The following is a 20,440-nucleotide window of genomic DNA, read 5'->3' as shown; positions in this document are numbered from 1 at the left end:
AAGTTCATTTTTTTTTGAGAAGATAAGTAAAATTTACAAACCCTTAGCTAGAAGAGGGAACCTAAAAAGACAGAACACTCAAAATTACTAAATTTATTAACAAAAATGGAGACATCACCATGTAAAAGTAGAAATATTTATAGAAGAATACTATGAACAACTGTATGTCAAAAAATTTGCTAACCTATTTTATTGTCTCCACTCAGCTTTCAGAAATCCCCCCAAAGGTAGCAATTTCTGCACAACAGTCTCCCCATGCCCTTGGCATACACACAAACTACAAAAGACCAGACTCACAAAAATACAGAAAATTTGAATACACCTCGAACAGGCAAAATGACTGTATCAATAATCAAAAACATTCCAACAAACATGTCAAGGAGCAGATGGATATTTCAATAGTGATAGTTTCAAAAACACCAATCTTTCCTAAATTCATCCGAAAAATTTTATGACAGAAAACTTTCTGACTCATTTGAAGATGTCAGCATTACCCTGCTATCTGAAACCCTAATCAGACCCTTACAAGAAAACTACAGTCCACTGTCCATCACAAATGCAGAAGCAAAATCTTCAACAAAGTATTAGCTGAGTCCAGCAGTTCATTGAAAGGTATTATACACCATGGCCAAGTGGGATTTATCCTAGAAATGCGAAGGTGGTTCAACATGCAAAAATAAATCCATCATCACACACTATTAAAACGAAAGTTGTTTTTTTAAATGACCATTGCAATTGACTCAAAAAAGCATCTGACAAAATGCACACACCAAAATCTACCCACCATTCATCAGTCTTCCTTAATTATGGGTGTCAGAGGAGATTGGGAAACACTGAGAAAACTAGGAATAAAATGAAACTTTTTGATAAATGGTTTCTCTAAAAAACCCACAGCTAGAATGATACATCATAGTAAAAGAATGAACATCTTTTTCTGAGATAAGAAACAAGACAGAAATGTCTGCTGTTTCTACTTCCATGTAACATTGTACTGGAAATGTCCTCTACTTAGAGATATCATGAATCTCATACACAGAAAATCCTAAAAAATACAAAAAACATAGAGCTAATAAGCAATGTTTCTATATCCAAGTGATGAACGATTCCAAAGTGAAATTATGAAAGTACCTGTATTTATAACAGCATCAAATAATCAAATACTTTTGTTTCCATCTCTTTATGTTGACATTCCCTATTTGTTGGGTCAGAGTAATTATAATCTCCCATAATTTGAATAAGATTTCCTTCCACTCTTTTAACATCTGGGTCCACTCAGTTTGTCTAAGTGCTTTCTCTCAGCATGTGTTTCATAATTTTTCATTAAACAACTAGACATTTCATAACAGCACAGCAAATATGGAATTTATTGTTCAGAACTTTAAGTTTTAAACTTTTTTTAATAAGTTTTAAAAACGTTTTTAAGGTTTTTTTTTTTTTTTTTTTAAGTTTCCCTGGCTTTAAACTATGGAATCTATGTCCCTTGCAATGTGAATGCCTCTGCTCAGGTTTGTTTTTTATTTTTTTTAAAGATTTATTTTATTTATGCATACAAGAGCTGGGGTGTAGGCTAGAGGCACCGGGGGTGAGAAGATTCACCAGAGACAGAATGGGTAGAAGAACAGGTGGATTGACTGAAATACACTGCAGAGGGGAGCAGCGGGTGAGACAGGAGAGGTCTGCTGTACTATATGGGTTAGCTCCCTGGACAGGGATCTAACTCGTGCTACAGTGGTTGTCAACAGCTTCACAGTGCTCAGACTTAACCCTGTGAGCCATCAGGGAGGCCACTCTGTTCAGGTTTTAATTCTTATTTATATTTAGCCTGACTTTGTAGGCTTTCTAGCCCTGTACTTGAATAGCTTAATTTTCAGGCAGTTATTTGGGCAAAGGTATACGCAAACATCTACAGTCTGCTTGTCAATCTGTGTGAGACTTGGGAAGAGCACAGTAAAGGATTAGTCAATACTCAAATCAGTACCTTGGTGAGAATTGGAATTGGAAAGCCAGCAGTTTTTCTACAAGAGAATCTAATTCAGTTTGGGGCAGTGAGTAAAAGTCTGTATTTGTCAACTAAATGTAGAAATAAACAGGAAAATACATATACAAGTGTCAAAATGAGTAGGGTACTAGCCAGGAATGTAAGGAGTCTTGCCATTTGCTTACTTTCAGCAAGACACTCACAGGTCTTTCTGCCCATGCGCGCTGCCAGCTGCACAGTAAGCCAGGGAGATATGGAGACCTTATCCCTTTATGATTCCCTCATTTCCAACATCTGTTTTTGTTTGATTGCTTGTTTTTGTTTGCTTCATTTTTTTTATTGAGGTAATACTGATTTACAATATTTACACTGATTTACAACAAGATCACACCTCTTCAGATACATGTCACCACACCCCCACTGAGAAACCCACAGTCCTTCACTGTAGTCCACTATGCCCACCTCCTAACACTTTATTTCCCCCATCTCTTCACTCCTCATCTTGTAGCCCCAATCTATAGCCAAATTTCTAAGACTTATTATTGGTTTGGCTTTGTCTGACTGTGCCAGAGGCATCTCCATGAAAGTGGGAGGTACCCTGTTTCCCTACCCCATTTAATGAGGGTCAAACTGAGGAGCAAGGTGAGACACAGAAGAGAGACACTGAGATAAATATGGACAAGGGCTCATTGGCACCTGTACCAGTGACTTAGAGGACATGAAAGGAGAAACATGGAAGAGAGACATGTAGAAACACTTGAGAGACATATGGGAAGACTGATGATGGGCAGCTTTTATCTTGATTTATACTTTCATTTTGCTTCTTTTATCCCAGACTTGCCTGGGCACTTTTGCCCCATTCCTAAGGTTCTCTGCCAGAGTGTACCTAAAATTTGTGGCAAGCTTTTGGGTTTCAGCAGCCCTGCTTTATGTCATCCCTGTCTGACTGAACATTTATCCATGAGAGATGAGTGACTTTGGGTGTTTCATTAGGAAACTATTATCCTTTTTTCTCTCTTCATGCACACCAAATTCTATTATTTATTTTACATTAAGTCTCCTTTGTCTTTGTATGCATGGACAGCAGGATTCCTTTAGAGGGTACAAGTTTGGGGGGCCAGAGGCACCCCTTGGTCTACCCTCTAACATGACACTTTGTTTCTCTATATTCCACACATGAAAGAACAACCATTGTATTTTTTAAGGTTTATTTATTTATACAAGAACTGGGGTACAGGCAAGAGGTGCGGGAGGGTGAGAGGATTCACCAGAGACAGAGCAGGGAGCAGAACAGGCAGATGGACAGAAAACACTGCTGAGGGGAACAGCAGGTAAGACAGGAGTGGTCTGAGGCGCCATGTGGGTTTCTCCCTGGATGGTCGGGAATCGAACTCGTGCTGCAGAGGCTGTGCACAGCCCCACAGCGCTGAGCTCAACCTACTACACCACCAGGGAGGCCCCATATGTTATTTCTTTTTCTGAAAATGTACACGTCACTTTTTTTAATAAATTATTTTATTTTATATAATTCTTACATCATTTTTCATTTTTGCATAATGTATGCATTTTCATTTTGGTTATGTTCCCCATACAATTCCCACCCCCTTTTTCTGAGCCTAATCTCTCTTCTCCTCCCACCGTGTGTCTCTGGTCTATAGTTGCTTGTTGATTTTGATTTTTACTTTATTGCAATTAGTCTTTTTCCTGGTCCCTTATTTAGGTTTCCTAAATTCCTGCTATGAGTGAGACCATCCAGTTTCTGATTTATTTCACTTAACATAATCCCCCTCAGTTCCATCCACATTGTTGCAAATGGCAAGAGTCCTTAAATTCCTGGCTAAAACCCCACTCATCCCAACTGACACTTACAAATACATGCTTTCCTATTTGTTTCCACTTTTAGTTGACAAACACAGACTTGTACTCACTGCCCCTAACTGAATTAGATTCTCTTGTAGAAAAGCTGCTGGTTTTCCAATACCCATTATATTTTTTGTAAAGATATATTTATTTATGCATACAAGAACTGGGGTGCAGGTCAGAGGTGTGGAGGTGAGAGGATTCACCAGAGACAGAGTGGGGAACAGAACAGGCAGACTGACTGAAATACACTGCTGAGGGGAGCAACGGGCGAGGCAGGAGAGGTCTGCTGCGCCATGTGGGTCACCTCCCTAGCCAGGTTTCAAATTGGTGCTGCAGTAGCTGTGGACAGCTTCCTAGTGCTTCCTCTTCACCCCTTGAGCCATTCTTGCCAAAGGTACCGGGTTGGGGAGCACAGTAGGAACCCTATGGAAGAATGCAGACTTCCACTATTCTATTACCTGAAACTCTAGAAGGAGGTTTTCCCTAGGAACAAATGCCACTCTATTTGTAGCCTGCCTTCAGCCAACTTCCAAACCCAAAATGTTCTGTACAATTTTGCCCAGGTTTATATTTTTTTGTATGGAAAAGATTCACCCAAGTTTTTCATGCAGCCAAAGCTATATCTTTCTCATATGGGTATTTTCATATCTGTCCCCCTCATTTCATAGATAAAGAAATTAAAACTTAGGGTCACTTGATCATTTGCTTAAGGTTAAAGGATTATGTGGTTTTAAAGAGCTAATTTGTCCTTTAACAAAAAGAGGATATATGGGTCATAGTCTCTGAAACTCAGAAGGATTTTGTTCAAAACATGTCTCACTTTAGATAGCACCTTCTTTGGTTGTGGTTGTCTCTTATATGAAAGTGAGATAATCGTTGTCATTTGCAGATATGGTGGACTGAGATGAGTATCATCTGTCCAGATAAAAGGGGATTTATGAAATGGGTGACACAAGATAAAAGCAGTACCAGTGAAAATGTGTGAGTAAAAAGGCAATATAGCAAACTGAACTACCAATGCATATATAATGGTCTTTTAGACATGGCTTATCATACACAACCTGTACACAATGGCCCCCAATGTCTCCATCCCCTGATATTTACACCTGTATAAAGTAGCCCTTCTTCTTGAATGTAAACTGGATTAAATCATTTATAATGACTAGAGCATGGTAGAATAGTTACAATGTAATTTCTGAGATTAAATAAAAAAACAAAACAGTGGCTTCCAATTTGGGTGTTCTTCAATCTATTGCTGATGTGGGAGGAGGGAGAAGAGAGAAAAGGTGAACTGCCATGTTGGGAATAGCCCTACAGAGAAGCCCACAAAGGACTGAAGACTCTGGCCAAAAGCCAGTGAGTACCTGAGTTCTGTCAACAACCAGAATTTTTGAGCTCAGCAAACACCTTGATTATAGGCTGAAAGACGCTGGATGAGACAGAGCCAGCTAAGTTACACAGGGATTTCTATATTCTGAAGCTAAAATAATGAATGCTTCTTGTTTAAACTGCTAAGTGTTAAGCATATTTTTACACAGAAATACATAAACATGTTTTAAAATTCATTTCTCTTTGTCATTAAAGTAACATCTCATCTGGTGGTGCAAGGTAAGTTAAGTCTCAGCACTTTAAAGCTATCCCCAGCCACTGTAGCACGAGTTCGATCTCCAGTCAGGGAGCTAACCCACATAGCACAGGAGACCTCTCCTCTCTCACCCGCTGCTCCCCTCAGCAGTGTGTTTCAGTCAATCCACCCATTCTGCTCCCCACTCTATCTCTGGAGATTCCTCTCACCCTCCCCCCACACCTCTGGCCTGTACCCCAGTCCTTGTATCCATAAATCTTTCAAAAAAAATAATAACTTCTCATACCCTAGCCCCTCAGAAAAAAACTAGTCCTGGGCCTCCCTGGTGGGTTAGGTCTCAGCGCTATCACAGTATAGGCCCACTGGGTTTGACAGTCTGGGTTTGATCCTAGGCTAGGAAGCTGGCCCACATACGGCATAGCAGATCTCTCCTGTCTCACCCACTGCTCCCCTTAGCAGTGTATTTCAGTAGCCCCACTCTGTCTCTAGTGAATCCTCTCACCCCCATGAATACCTCTGGCCTACACCCCTCCTGAATTGCCCACTGCTTCCCTCAGCAGTATATCTCAGTAGATCCGCCCGTTCTGCTCCCCACTCTGTCTCCGTTGAATCTTCTCACCCACCTGCACCTCTGGCTTACACCATAGTTCCTGCATGCATAAATAAATAAATCTTAAAAAAAAAAAAATCCACCAAACCAACAGTTACATTTAGCCATGTCTTTTCTAAATGAAGAGATTTTATCTATACCAAATAATACTGCAAAAAAGGAGTTAAAGATTTAAGCAGACAAGCTGAATGCAAGTTACAGAAAGATTTGAAACGAAGTACATGTGGGTAGGCATTTTACATAGATATTATTTCACATAGTACCTGTGTGTCAGGTACTATATTGTGTGCTGGTAGAGATACAGAGATAATAAAGACACAGCACAATATTCCTGAATACATATTGTATGATGCCATTTATATGAGTTTCTAGAAAAGGCAAAACAGAGGCAGAGAGCAGATTAGTGGTTGCTTGGGTCTAGGAGTAGAAGCAGAAATTGAGTGCAAAAAGGCACACAGGAACTATTTAAGTGATAGAGGTGTTCTAGAAGTGGATCGCAGTGATTGCTGCATAACTCTATGCATTTTATAATAATTCAAATTATATACTTAAAAAGAACTATGTAAGTTACTTATTTTAAGTCCACAAGCTCTGTATTTATTTCTATCATTCTATTATCTTTCTTCCCATTTTCTTTGAATTCCTGTTTGAGAACATACACACACACATAAACACACACACACACCAAATTTTAGTTACTAAGCAAATAATGTCCAATAGATTCAGAATAGAACCAATCTCTGAAATCATCTCAGAATTAACTATTTCATCTAAGTTAAAATTTTCTGATCTTTTCACTTTTTTGCCCATGTACCCATATATTGCTTCTTTCTTAAATATTGAGTACATTGCCTGTTAAATGTTTGAAAGTAAGATTTACTAAATGGTCTGGTAAATAAGACACTCCCTAAAAAATAAAATAAATCTTATTTATAATAATTTTCCAATCATACAGCCATAGGAGATCACAGATTTTAAAATATTTCACGCAATTAAAAACAATTTCTTATAATTTATTCAAACTTAGAGCACAGCAATACACAAACAAAATCTCAGTTATTACTAAAGTGTTATTCTATAGCAAAGTCAGGTATGAAATTTATGCAAAACTAAGTTTTATTCTAAAGTCCTAAAATTAAAAAAAAAAACAAGCTTCTTTTTTAAGTATTTTGGGAGACAGTAAGAAACACCGTACCCTTTTGACATATCTCCATTGTTCTTTGAGCATTTCCTTGTGTTCTAACATTTATCTTGTGCTTTCCTTGTCCCCATCCCTGGAATCAACTATTTTGCCAAGAAAAACTGAATCCTTTAGTGGAGAATTGATATTTATAAGCTAAGATCTGGAAGTTAAGAATAACTGCTATTGAGTATTGCTGCTCCAGCAAGGCCTTGTCAGTGGGGACAGCTAGGGGATGCACGCGTGCATGTAACCAACTCCCCCATGACAGCAGCTAGCTTCTTCCTCTACACAGATGCCCTTACCATACCACTTGGGTTCCAACTCAGTCAAGATTTGCGCAAGACTCTTGATAAGCACAAAGTAGGTATTTAGCCAGAGTTAAGCAACTTTTTAAGAAACTTATGCTAATATTAAATGCTTCTATATTTGCCTTCACTTACATCTTCCTTTACATTCCCCATCATTTATTTATACAACCTGGTACCCCAAGCTGGCAAGGAACAGCTCAAGGGTATCTCCTTGACAACTACTCATTAAAGACAACAAAATTTACAGGCTTCTTAAAATGAAAAGGAAAAAAATCTCATTTTTGGTAGTCTGATTAAGTTAATCAGGATTACTTGATAGGGCCTCCCCTGGTGGCACAGCGGTTGGGCGCTGGGCTGCAAAGCTGCCCGCAGCCTCTGCAGCGCCAGTTTGATCCCAGGGCCACAGGCGAGGGTCCCACATGGCGCGACAGACCTCTCCTGCTGCGCCCGCTGCTCCCCTCAGCAGTGTGTTTCATCAGTATGCCTGTTCTGTTCCCCGCTCTGGCTCTGGTGAATTCTCTTACCCTTCCGTGCTTCTGACTGTACCCAGTGCTTGTATAAATAAATTAAAAAAAAAAAACTTAAAATAAAAATACTTGATACTCTTCATGAAATAAGTCTTGAAACTGACTTCTTATGGACACTATTTCAGCCATTCCAAAGCATATTTGGAACTCCAGGGACACACTGGAACCTTAAGTCAAGCATTCATGAAATGCTACATGTAACTTAGTTTCTCTTACCCACTAGTAATCTACATTCAATGCTTTAGAAAGTGGAATTATTTTTCTTTGGCTCTCATTCCCTTGTGCTTTTCTCCTTATTTTCATATCTGACAAAACAGATCAGGTAATTAAGTTTTCCACCAAAGTACATTTTCTTTTCTAAAACCTGTAATCACTAGAGTAAGCTATTGGTAATAGATCTATAAAAATAGGGGCCTCCCTGGTGGCACAAAGGGTTAAGACACAGCACTATGAAGCTATCCACAGCCACTACAGCACAAGTTCGATCCCTGGCCAGGCCAGGGAGGTGACCCACTTAGCATAGTAGACCTCCCCTGCCTCGCTTGCTGCTCCCCTAAGCAGTGTATTTCAGTACATATGCCTGTTCTGCTCCCCACAATGTCTCTGGTGAATCCTCCCACCTACCAGATCTCTGGTCTGCACCCCAGCTCTTCTATGCATAAATTTAAAAATCTTTTAAAAAATCTGTAACAATAAAGATTTAATATCTACTGACACATTATCTGAGATTCATGCATAGTGAAGCAGTTTTCTAATGGTAGAAATGGGTTTGGAGCTCCAATCTGGTTTCCGTTGAAAAGAAACAGATCTGCTGACAGAGAGCAGGGTATCTAAACACATACCATACAAAGTCTTTAAAATTTAAATATAGATTTCAAAATACCAAGTTAATCAAATAGTAACTGCTGGAAAAATATTCCAGAGCTACCCATTTGATAAAATAGTTCCATGAGGACTGTACTACATAAAAATCTAATTGTACATCAATACACAGGGTGATTTAAAGTTTTTTTTTTTTTTTAAAGATTTATTAATTTATTTATACAAGCACTGGGTACAGTCAGAAGCACGGGAGGGTGAGAGAATTCACCAGAGCCAGAGCCGGGAGCAGAGCAGGCAGAAGGATCGAAGTACACTGCTGAGGGGAGCAGCGGGCGGCAGGAGAGGTCTGCGCGCCATGTGGGACCCTCACCCAGCGGCTGGGGATTGAACCGGTGCTGCAGAGGCTGCGGGCAGCTTCGCAGCCCGGCGCTCAACCGCTGCGCCACTGGGGAGGCCCTAAAGTTATTTTTTTAAAGCAGGTAGCAAAGGAGATTATTAATATGATCCAAAATAATGCATTAACCAAAGACCAACTATAAAATGCTTCAGCACTTAAGAAAATGCTATTCCAATAACTGACCTTTGAAGAAGCCATTCCCAGCTTCTCAGATTTCTTATATTTAAAGTCCACAATACAGACCCAATTATAAAATTAGCCTCTGACTCATAATGGCTTAGAAGTCATCTTGTGTGTGCTTCCTAAATCACCACCACCACCACCACCACCACCACCACCACCAGTTCAGGAATCTCTTTCATAAAATTTCTGAGAGATCATTCAGGCCTTCTTACACTGTATATTGTACAGATCTCTACTCTGAAAACACTGAGCTGGATTCTAGCCCATCTAAAATGTCTTAGAGGCATTTGGGTTGTTTCTATATCTTAGCCATTGTAAATAGTCCTATAATGAACACAGAAGAGGAGGTTTCCTTTCAAAATAGTGTTTTTATGGTCTTTGGGTAGATTCCTAGGAACGGAATCCTGGATCACAGGGCAGATCCATTTTTAATGTATTGAGGAACCGCCACACAGCTTTCCATACTTTCCATACATTCCTACCAGCAATGTAACAGGAACCAAACAAAGAGTCAGGAAAAAGACAAAACTTGCAAGCTGACCATAGGTCTGACATACAGCAAGGAAGGAGGAGGAAGAGGGGTCAAAATAAGAATGGGAAGAGCACAAGAGTCCACGGTGATGAATCATAGGTGTTATGGTGATGGGAGAACTACAGGGACCACACCTGAGGGGAGAAAGAAAATACTGTATAAAAATTAGCCATGATGTAAGAAAATAAATACATAAATAAATGTCTTACAATAAGCCACCTCACTTCTCTCAGCCTGTTTCTTCATGTATAAAAAGTGCAGAGTGACCAGATGACTTCAAATTTCTTCTTTACAGAAGTAAATGATTCCAAGTGAGGCTCACAATTTCAAGATAGTAGTCATTCCATTTTTGTCGTTAGAACAGACTTTCTTTTTCATTTATTTATTTATGCATACAAGAACTAATGGACAGGCCAGAGATGTGGTAGGTGAGAGGACTCACCAGAGACCGAGTGGAGAGCAGAACAGGTGTTATCTACAGAAATACACTGCTGAGGGGAGCAGCGGGCAAGACAGGAGAGGTCTGCTGCGCCATGTGGGTAGCTCCCTGGCCAGCTGGGGATCGAACTCATGCTTCAAAGGCTGCGGATAGCTTGATAGTACTGTGCTTAACCCCTTGCACCACCAGGGAGGCCAGAACAGATTTTCTATACATTCTTCAACCCAAAAAAGTTGCACTTCCTGAAATCTAATCTAGAAAAATATGACCACAGTGCACAGTAAACAGCTATTAACATTGTTTATAGCAGCAATAAATTGGGAACATGTATCACAAGGAAATACATGTAGATGTATCTTGGTATGCTATGCAACAGTTAAAAAGAATTTAAAAAACTATTATATATACTGATAAGGAAAGACCACCAAACCACACCATTAACCAAAGAAACTGCAGAGCATGTACATTTTGATGCCATTTATGAAAAATATTTTCTGGTTCTTCACAGTTCAGTATCATAGCCTCCAGCCACAGATGACTACTGACTTCTGAAATGTGGCCATTTTGGCTGAAAAAATTAATTTTAACTTCTTTAAATTTCAATAGCCAGGCTGTGACTAGTGGCTACTATATTCAATAACATAGGCCTAGGGGCCTCCCTGGTGGTGCAGAGGTTAAAAAGACACAGCACTATCAAGCGATCCCCAGCCACTGCAGCGAGAGTTCCAATCCTGGCTGACCAGGGAGCTGACCTACCTGGTGCAGCAGACCTCTCCTGTCTCACCTACTGCTCCCCTCAGCAGTATATTTCAGTAGATCTGCCTGTTCTGCTCCCCCACTCTCTCTGGTGGATTCTCTCACCCACTGCATCTCTAGCTTACACCTTATTCTTGCATGCATAAATAAATAAATCTTAAAAAAAAAACAGGCCTAGAGGAACAATCTAAACTAGTAAAGGGTTTGGGGGGGTTGGGGAGGGTAGACCGTAAAGAAACTAGATAGGAGAGGGTAGGGATGAACTGAGGCAAACTTTTGCGTTACCTGTGTTGCCCATATTACTTAAATTTTAAGTAATACTTCTTAGCTAAAAATAAAATTTAAAAATAAAAAACCTTGTTGATACTGACCCAAAATCTGCCTATGAGCACCACAGAAAAAAAACATAACTTCTCTTTTGCTTTTGCCATACCTAGAAAAAATTGGACAAGTATAGCAACTTTCCCAAAAAAATTCTTTAAATCATATTTTCTCCCCCAAACTCTCCCCACTTGATGGTCCCTTTTTAACAACTATATTAACTTGCTGATACAAGACAGCAATGCAACTATAGAGGTAACTAATCCATTATTAGGGGATCAGGATATATATACTTCTAAGAATGTTTTCCAACATGATGACAGATATCTAACCTCTCTATGCAACAACCCTTCTGGCACATTTTAAAAAAAAAAAAAAAAAACAAAAACAAAACCTGTTACAGCCCCCAAAGTCTTGTTCAAGCCAAATTTTCTCATTAAAAACAGACAGGTCCTCCCGGAACTCCCCAGGTAGTACGTGCAGTGGTTGAGCGCTGGGTTGCAAGGCTTCCCGCAGCCTCTGCAGTGCCAGTTTGATCCCCAGTCACCGGTGAGGGATCCCACACACACACACACACACACAAAAAAAAAAAAAACCAGACAGGACCCTTTCACCACCACATTCTTCTATGGTAGTTCAAAACAACCCATTCCAGTCAGGATATAAACACTTCTGAGAGACTTATCTTAGTCTCTAACTGGTTTGATCCTCACCCAGAGTCTTGACCCAGACTTCCTAAAAACCTGAACATTCAGTTGTTCAAAAATGATTACTGAGTACTATTAAATACCAGGCATTGCACTTAGGGAAGGGAACAAACCAATGAACAGAGCCTCTCACCCAAAGCCAAAGGCTTTTTCCCTAAAAGTTTAACCTAAGTTAATAAATACTGACAAACTTCAATGTCAATTCATTCCAGACAAACCAACTCACTTTATACTAACTATCACCAAGACCATGAAATCTATACAGAGAACCAATGCTTTTAACACAAGGAATGAAAATCTGTATAACATGTCTAAATATTACACCACCACAGGTCAAGTCGAATGGGTAATTCCCAGATATCCCTTAGACCAAGTTTTCAACAGTCCACAGCAAAACTGGAAAACACATCAGATAAGCAATTCTTCTTATTGAGATTATGCCCTTCCTCCTTTTAGTTTTCCTTTTTTTCTTTTTTTATATCAAAATATCCTCTAACTCATTAAATAATGGTTTAGGTAGAAAGTAAGGAAACACCTAGTTTTTCTTTAGGTATTTTTTTTACAGCTGTTGGCCATTTATTTGTATCTCTTTTTTTTTAATAAATTTTATTTTTATATTCCCCATACAATTGCAACCCCCTTATTTTGACCCCAAGCCCTCCCCTCCCCTCCCCTCACCCCCTATAGTGTGTCTCTGGTTCATAGTTTTTTGTTGATTTTGATTTTCACTTTCTTATAGTTATTCATTTTCCTGGTCCCTTATTTAAGTTTTCTAGATTCCTGCTATGAGTGAGACCATCCTGTATTTTTCTTTTTCTTTCTGGCTTATTTCGCTGAACATGATCCCTTCCAGCGCCATCCATGTTGCTGCAAATTGCATGTGTTTATCTTTTTTGAATGCTGAATAATATTCCATAGTGTATATGTACCACATCTTCTTGATCCAGTCATCTATTTTGGGGCATTTGGGTTGCTTCCAAAGCTTAGCTATTGTAAACAGAGCTGCTATAAACATAGGGGTGCAGGTGCTCTTTGGAATTGATGTTTCTTTGTCCTTTGGGTAAATATCTTTGGGTATGTTTTTAAACAGTCTTCCTTGCCAAATAAGTCAGCAATCAGGTTTCTATAACAAATACTGATTCATTACGTCACCCATTAATTTAAAGAAATCAAGGAACTTCCCCTACCCTAAAATGTACACTCTAACACACAAAGGAAGCAATTACTCCTACAACAAACATACTTCCATATTTTATCAAGGAAAAGTTAAGTTTTCTCTCTTTTACTGTTTTATTCACTATTATATTAATATCTCAATAAAACATCCAGATACACTGGATTATAAATATGCAAAAAGTCTAATCAAACAAAATATACTGGTGAGAGTGACAACTGTAACTGATGACAGTTACTTTTGTAACAATAAAGGAAGTCAAATTCTTCTTTAGGATATTTTTGGCTAGATTTAAGTATCATCCACACTAAAAAAGAAAGTTTGTATTTATTAAGCTCCAGATGGGGGAGGGGAAATGAGGGGGAAAAAAGAACTCGACAATAATAACTTGATACAAACTATCATAGAATTAGGTTTGTCACTAGCACTGACAAAACTGCAAAACTTACTGGGTACTTGAAAGCAAGACAATGTTCCCACAGGACACCCACCTCTTCTCCACTTACCCATCTCCCAACAACAACAAAATCACATCTGTCTTTATCTTCTGGTAATCTCTAAGTTGAAATGTGAAGGTTGAAAGACAGAAAAGCAATACAACACAGTATAAGCAAAAAGGCTTTCAAGTCCAGCAGGCCTAAACTCCCTAGTTCACAACTCTGTCCCTTACTTTCTGCATGTGACCTTGGACAAGTCATTCAACCTCTTTGTCAAGCCCCACTTCTGCCTCGGCGGCTACTGCAGGCACACAGCACAGAAATATCAGTTACTTCTTGTAGAAAGTGAGAATGTTAATGTTCACTGCACAACCACAATTGGAGGATTAAATAAGTTACTTTGTGTAGAAAGCTCAAGGCACAGCACTTCACCACGGCAAATGGCCAATGAAAGTCGACTGCTGCTGACATCAACCGGCAGCTATCAAACCTTAAAGCACTGTCTGAAGACTTTTGAATACCGATTCACGAAGGAAGTCCTCACCCGGTCAGCACACACACAGCTCAACTGATAAAAATAGTTCACAGAAAACCTATGCACAGTTTCTAGGGCGCTGGGCTGGGACTCTAGTGAGAAAGGAACCCTCACAAACCCACGCTACTGAAAGCCATTTCAGTAAACTCCAGATATTTTCACTTAAAACAGAGGCCACAAGTCTCTGCCTCGTCGGCTTCCCAACCTCCCCTCAGACTCCGCTGTCAGGCAGCCCCTTCCGCCGCGACCAGGGGGAGGAGAGCGAAAGCCTCCGAGGCGGGGGCCGGGAAAACGCTCGTCCCCGCGCCGCCCGCCCGACCCACCTTGAGCAGGATGGACGGCGGCAGCTGGTTGATGTCTGGGCTCTCCGGGGACGGCTCCCTGTGACAGTCGCAGAGATTTTCGGGGGGCTCCTGCCAGTCCGCGTCGCCGCATTCCTGCTGCTGCGGGGCGGGCGAGGGGGCGGTGCCCCCCGCCCGGACCGCGTCCCCACCGGCCTCTGCGGGGGCCCCCTCGGGGGCGGGCGAGGCGGGCGAGGGGCAGAGCGGCGGCGGCGGCGGCTCGGGGCCCTGGCAGCAGCCCGCGTCTGGGGGCCGCGGCGGGGAGGCGCCTCCCCCCGCGGGGCCCCGCCGCCGCCGCCGCCGCCGCCGCCCCCGCCGCCGCAGCGGGGCTGCTTACAGGGGGTGCAGGCGGGGACCCCGGCCCCCTTCCGCTTGCACACCATCTCGGGGGCGTGGGGGGCTCGGCCGGCGGCGGCGGCGTCGGCCCCGGAAGAGCTGCACGGCGGCGGGCGGCCCCAGGAAGCGCACGGGCCCCACGCTGGCCAAGAAGAGGCTCCGGCCCTGCTGCTCCCAGGCGGCGGCCGCGGCCAGCCCCAGCTCCTTGCAGCAGGCGGCGGGCGACGAGGCCGAGGCGGCGGCGGCCGCGGCGGCGGCGGCCGAGGAGAGCAGGAAGCGGCGGGCGGCGGCGGCGCAGTCCTCGGCAGCCAGGGCCGCGTAGCGCCGCGCCAGGTGCTGCGAGGAGGCGGCCGCGGCGTAGGCCCCGTCCCGCGGCGGCGGCGAGAGCGGCGGCTCCTCCTCTGGGCCGGCGGGGGCGGGCGCGCCGGGGCTGTGCACGATGAAGCAGAGCATGCAGGGCCCGCGGAAGAAGCAGTCCCGGCTCCGGGGCGCCGCCGGCGGGGGGGCGCCTTGGCCGGGGTCCGGCGGGGCAGCCTGAGGAGCGGGCGGCGGCGGCGGCACCAGCTGCAACAGCGAGGCCTCTTCTGGCTCGGGCGGTTACGCGGCTCCTTCGAGAGAAGGTGGCCCATATAGAAGGCCCCGGGGGGGGACCGGGACGGGGAGGTCGGGGGCCCGGAGAGGCGGGCTCCGCTGGCGGGGCAGGCCGCTCGCCGGCTCGGCCCCGGGCCCGCGGCGGGGGCGCCCGCCCGGCGCACACTCGGGCACACTCGGGCACACACGCGACGGCGGAGGGTGGGCGGCAGCCGCGGACGCCCCGGCGCCCGACGGGGGCTACATGCTTTGCCCAGGGACGCCGGGAGAACGCTGGGCGCGAGCTTTGGGGGCGCGACGGAGGGAGCGAGGCTGTCGGCCCGGCGACCCGGCCCGGCCCGGCCCGGCCCGCCGGCTCAGTCAGTCAGCGCGGCGGCGCGGGGAACGCCGGGGCCCGCTCGGACCATTTTAACTGCGGCTCCGCCGGCGGCGCGCGCGCCCGCGACACAGCTCGGAGCCGCAGGAGCGCGCGGCCCCGTCGGGAGGGGCGGAGTCGGCGGCGACGGCGCGCGCGGGGGGGGCGCCGGCGCCGGCTGCTCACCCGGGACGGCCGCTGGGCAGGACGGCGGGGCGGAAGCGGGCGCGAGAGGGCGCGGGGCTCGCGGGGAGCGGCGCGCGACCCTCCGCCGGCCGCCCGAGGTTTCGCGGAGGCCGCCGGGCCCACGCCCCTTTTCTGGGGCGGGAGGAGACGCTTCCGAGCCAGCTGTGTGACATCCGTTTGCACAGCCGCGTTGACGTCCGTAGGTGTAAGTTCAAGAACCGCCATTGGCCATTGGCCGGTAGCCGCCGGGCTCTTCCCCTCTCGCCAACCCTCAACTCGGAGACCGAGGCCGCTGAGAATCTGTGAACCGGGTTCCGCCGGAAGGCCCGACCTGGGCCGCCGGCTGCCCCCCATATGGAGAGGCAGACGCGGGACCCTTGGGGGCGCAGCCCCGGTTTTCACCGTGGAGGGCTGAGTGGTTGTGCAGAACCGCCGAGTTTCTTCACTTGTTTTGCTACTTGTTGCTTGCGGCAGATGACCGACTTTCCGTAACTTTATTTCAAAATGAAGGCATGTTTAAAACGACCTGTGCACATCAGAAAGGTAAACAGTTATTCAGCTCAGTGAGTCATCCAGCATCTCAGGCTACCAGCTGCTGATGACTTGATCCTCTGCACCTTTGAACTCCCATCTATCCATCTATCATATGCTTAAAATCTCTTGTGCAGTACCTACTGTAATGGCAAACGGCTCCAGTGTGCCTTGATGATCCAGCTGAGCAAGAGGAAATAGACTTTACAGACAACCCTTTAAAAGGTTGGCTATAATGAGACCAGAGAGATAAGGCAATGACTAAAGACATAACCTGGTGTCTGAGAGATTGGCATGTTGAGGGGGAAGGGCTAAAAATCAGAGCAGGTTTAGCTAACAATGAGAATGAACCAGTTTAATGGAGGGGATGAGTAAGACTACAACAGAAGGGTCAATGGAGAAACCTTACAGGCAAGATGTAAAGCATTGGTGGTGAGGATAATGATGTAGGAGGATTGAGAAACATTTAAGTGGAATTTCCAAGACTTGGCAGTGTATGAATTAGAAAGGGGGAAATGGATAAGGATGAAATAAAGAATGCCAGTATAGCGACTTGTATATTCATATTGCTTATTTCTATGTATAACTTATTGTGGTGAAATAATGGATTCTATAATACGCAGTATTTATATACTCGAATAAAATTCAATCTTGTGTTTTGATATAAAGGACTGATACTGCAAACCAGTATGTAAATTTAAAACTATTTTTAAAAAAAGTTTAAAAGATTTTTTTTCTCTGCTAACATAGAATATACTCACTGAAATAGCTAAATTATTCTACAGCACCAATAATATAAATAGAGCACAATAATGTGCTATAGATTCCACCAATAGTGGCAGATGTAATAAAGGACCCAGAAGGATACTCTTGGGGCAGAAGACACTGTTTTATGCATCCAGAAATCAGGCAACACCACAAGGCGTTCAGTACATCTAATTCCTTATTGAATTGTGTTTCTGCTGAAATCCTCAAAGCCAAAGATAATGCTGAAAACAAGCTTTCAGTGAATCCCCTTAAAGAGAAGATCTGTACATTTAAATCATTTGTTTCAGAAAAATTAAAGTTGAAATCAATATGTAAGTTCAGCTGCTGCCTTGGCCATTATTACCTTAGCTCTTCCCTGTCTAATTCATGCTCATCTTCCAGGTCTCAACCCAGATAATGCCTGTCACCAGAGCACTTCCTTACTTTCTCTCTGTCACACCACCTTGTTCATTTCCTTCACAGCAGTTACCACAGTTTGCAGTTGTGTTTCAGTATTATTTGACTATAATCGCTTCCATGGGAATTAAGCCCCTCTTTGTTTCTCCTGAATCACCAGCATCTTAAATTGAATTATTTACATTTTAAAGGTGGATTATCCTTGATGGGTCTGATGTAATGAAGTGAACTCTTTAAAGACAGTCTAGTAGTCAAGAAAAAGTCTGGGCAATTCAAAGTGATAGCAGATGGCTTTTCTTTTGACCTTGAAGAAAACTCCCATGTTGTTAAAAGGACTACAGAATGGTCCAGAGTCCCTCTGACACCTTGATTTCAACTGAACAGAGAATCCAAACAATCCTATAGAAATCAAGACTTGAAATCAAGACTCACAAAGTTAATTCAAGATCATGAAAGTAAGCAACCAGGAGTTAGTACAGAGAATTCATTTTTCTCCCACTTTTATTTAAATTAGTGAGATAATTAAGACAGGTAGGGGATTAATAAGACACAAAGTGTTCTACCATTTATATTCCCTCAAGTTGATGCCCACCTATATAGTATATTTGATGTTTCTTCATTTTCAACTAACAAAACAGGATCTATAGAAAAAAATGAACATCTTAACAAATTTTGTGTTTCCTTCCTAAATTTAATAACTTTTAGAATTTTTATTGTAAAATTTTTAAATGGTTACATACCTGTTCACAATAACAAAGGCCAGACTATTAAAGTAGAAATAGCAAGCCACTTTCACAACTCTTACATTTTGACAATTTGTACTATCACTAGAATAATCAGCCAGATACCTGTGCTGCAAATTTGTTCCACTCCCAATCTAATTATTAGTAGCAGGTTGCCCCTTCTTAGCCCCTTGTCTTACATAAGTTTTGTTTCTTGTTCTGGAGACAAAGTAATCATAGCAAGGATCTATAAGTTGTGGGGGTTAAAAGAGTCAAGTTACATATATGTTACTTCTTAGGGCAGGGAGGGCCCAAAAGGAGGGTAACAGGAGTGCTGATGTAGGGGTAATTGTTATCAGAGCTACTGTTTATAGCTCTCCTCTCAAACCTCTCTGATACTGCTTGGGGTCACTAATCCCTGGAATTACCAAACTTCCTGCCTATAATTCCCTCTATAGCCAAGTGATATGATACTGTTCTTTATGGGAGTGGATAATACTTAGGTGTAAAAAAGGATGATAAAGTACCATTATAAAGTTACTTTCCTCCCTAAAGAAATAAAGTTAAAATCCTACCTAAAAGTGAAAGCAATGGAAAAAATGACTTGATAATCTGTTCTCGGTTACTCATGTATTTTGGGTCCATTATTTCCCACTGAACACATGTTAAAACAAGGGTGCAGGGACTTAAACAATATTGTTTATAACCCAATGTTAAAGCAGATGTAAACATACTTTCTAAATTTATTTATTTAGTAACACTTGTCACTAAGAATCACTTCTCTCTCCCCCAAATGAAAATGCCCTCTTCAGGGATTTTGATCCCAAAAACTTTGAAAATATCTTATAAGGGGCTTGCTGTCCTTTGTGATTTCCTTTCACTGCTACTTTATATATTCATTTCAATCTTATTTTGAAAGTGTGTGTGGGGCCTCCCCGGTGGCGCAGCGGTTGAGCGCTGGGTTGCGAAGCTGCCCGCAGCCTCTTCAGTGCCGGTTCGATCCCCGGCTGCTCCCCGGCCACCGGAGGAGGGTCCCACATGGCATGCAGACCTCTCCTGCCGCCCACTGCTCCCCTCAGCAGTGTACTTCGGTCCCTCTGCCTGCTCTGCTCCCCGCTCTGGCTCTGGTGAAATTCTCTCACCCTCCTGCACTTCTGACTGTACCCAGTGCATGTATGTATAAACAAAGAAAGAAATAAATAATACATGCCTCTTAAAAAAAAAAAAAAAAAAAAAGTGTGTGTGTGTGTGTGTGTGCACTCATGTGCGCACATACCCATGCGTGCATTTGGGGATGTGATGTCATTCTCTACAAAACAAAAAGATAGGCTATTTTTAATAAAGCCAGAATAGTCCTCTCCCAAAAAGTGTCAACTTGTTATGAACTAAATAAAGGTTAATTGAGACTCTGGAGCCTCTGGAAGTACATTACTATTACTATTACTATTACTTAAAGAATGCAGGTTACTCTTAAGTTTAGAGCAGAGAAGACCCTAGAAATTTGCCTTTTGCCCTTTTACCTAATGAAGGAAGCAATCACTCCTCCTCCTTTATGACCTAAAAGAATGTAATGTCAGCCAAGAGTGGATTTATCAATCAACCTCTCTACCTGAGAAGTTCATCTTTACCCTCAGTAAAGATAATCTCATTGTCTGCCATGTGATGTTTCCCCCACTCTATCCTTGATGCCCCAGGTCCCTAAACAACAAATATCTCTGGTCTGCTCCTTTATTCCTTTAGAATTTGCAGCCATGTAATTTTTCCATATATATTACTGAATTTTGGCTTTTTCTCCTACTAATCTGCCTGATTTAATTTGCTCATCCTTCCAGCCTCAGAGGAATCCAGATGGTATCA

General features: G+C 43.1%; 1 protein-coding gene across 1 annotated transcript in view; it reads right to left on the bottom strand.

Annotated features, from left to right (window-relative positions):
* The window catches only part of FBXL17 (F-box and leucine rich repeat protein 17), a 549,569-nt gene extending 533,864 nt beyond the window's left edge, over window positions 1-15,705 (bottom strand). The window contains 4 exon segments of the mRNA XM_037530072.2: window positions 14,681-14,985; window positions 14,988-15,120; window positions 15,122-15,534; window positions 15,537-15,705. Coding sequence (XP_037385969.1) covers window positions 14,681-14,985; window positions 14,988-15,120; window positions 15,122-15,534; window positions 15,537-15,663 — 978 coding nt within the window. The 5' untranslated portion in view covers window positions 15,664-15,705.
* Between the last annotated feature and the right edge of the window lie 4,735 nt (window positions 15,706-20,440).

This window comes from Talpa occidentalis, unplaced genomic scaffold (assembly GCF_014898055.3).
Source record: "Talpa occidentalis isolate TD23 unplaced genomic scaffold, MPIMG_talOcc4v2.1 talOcc4.6, whole genome shotgun sequence".
Taxonomy (NCBI): Eukaryota; Metazoa; Chordata; class Mammalia; order Eulipotyphla; family Talpidae; genus Talpa; species Talpa occidentalis.
Note: the sequence above shows the minus strand (reverse complement) of the source record. Positions and strands in the feature narration are given on the sequence as shown.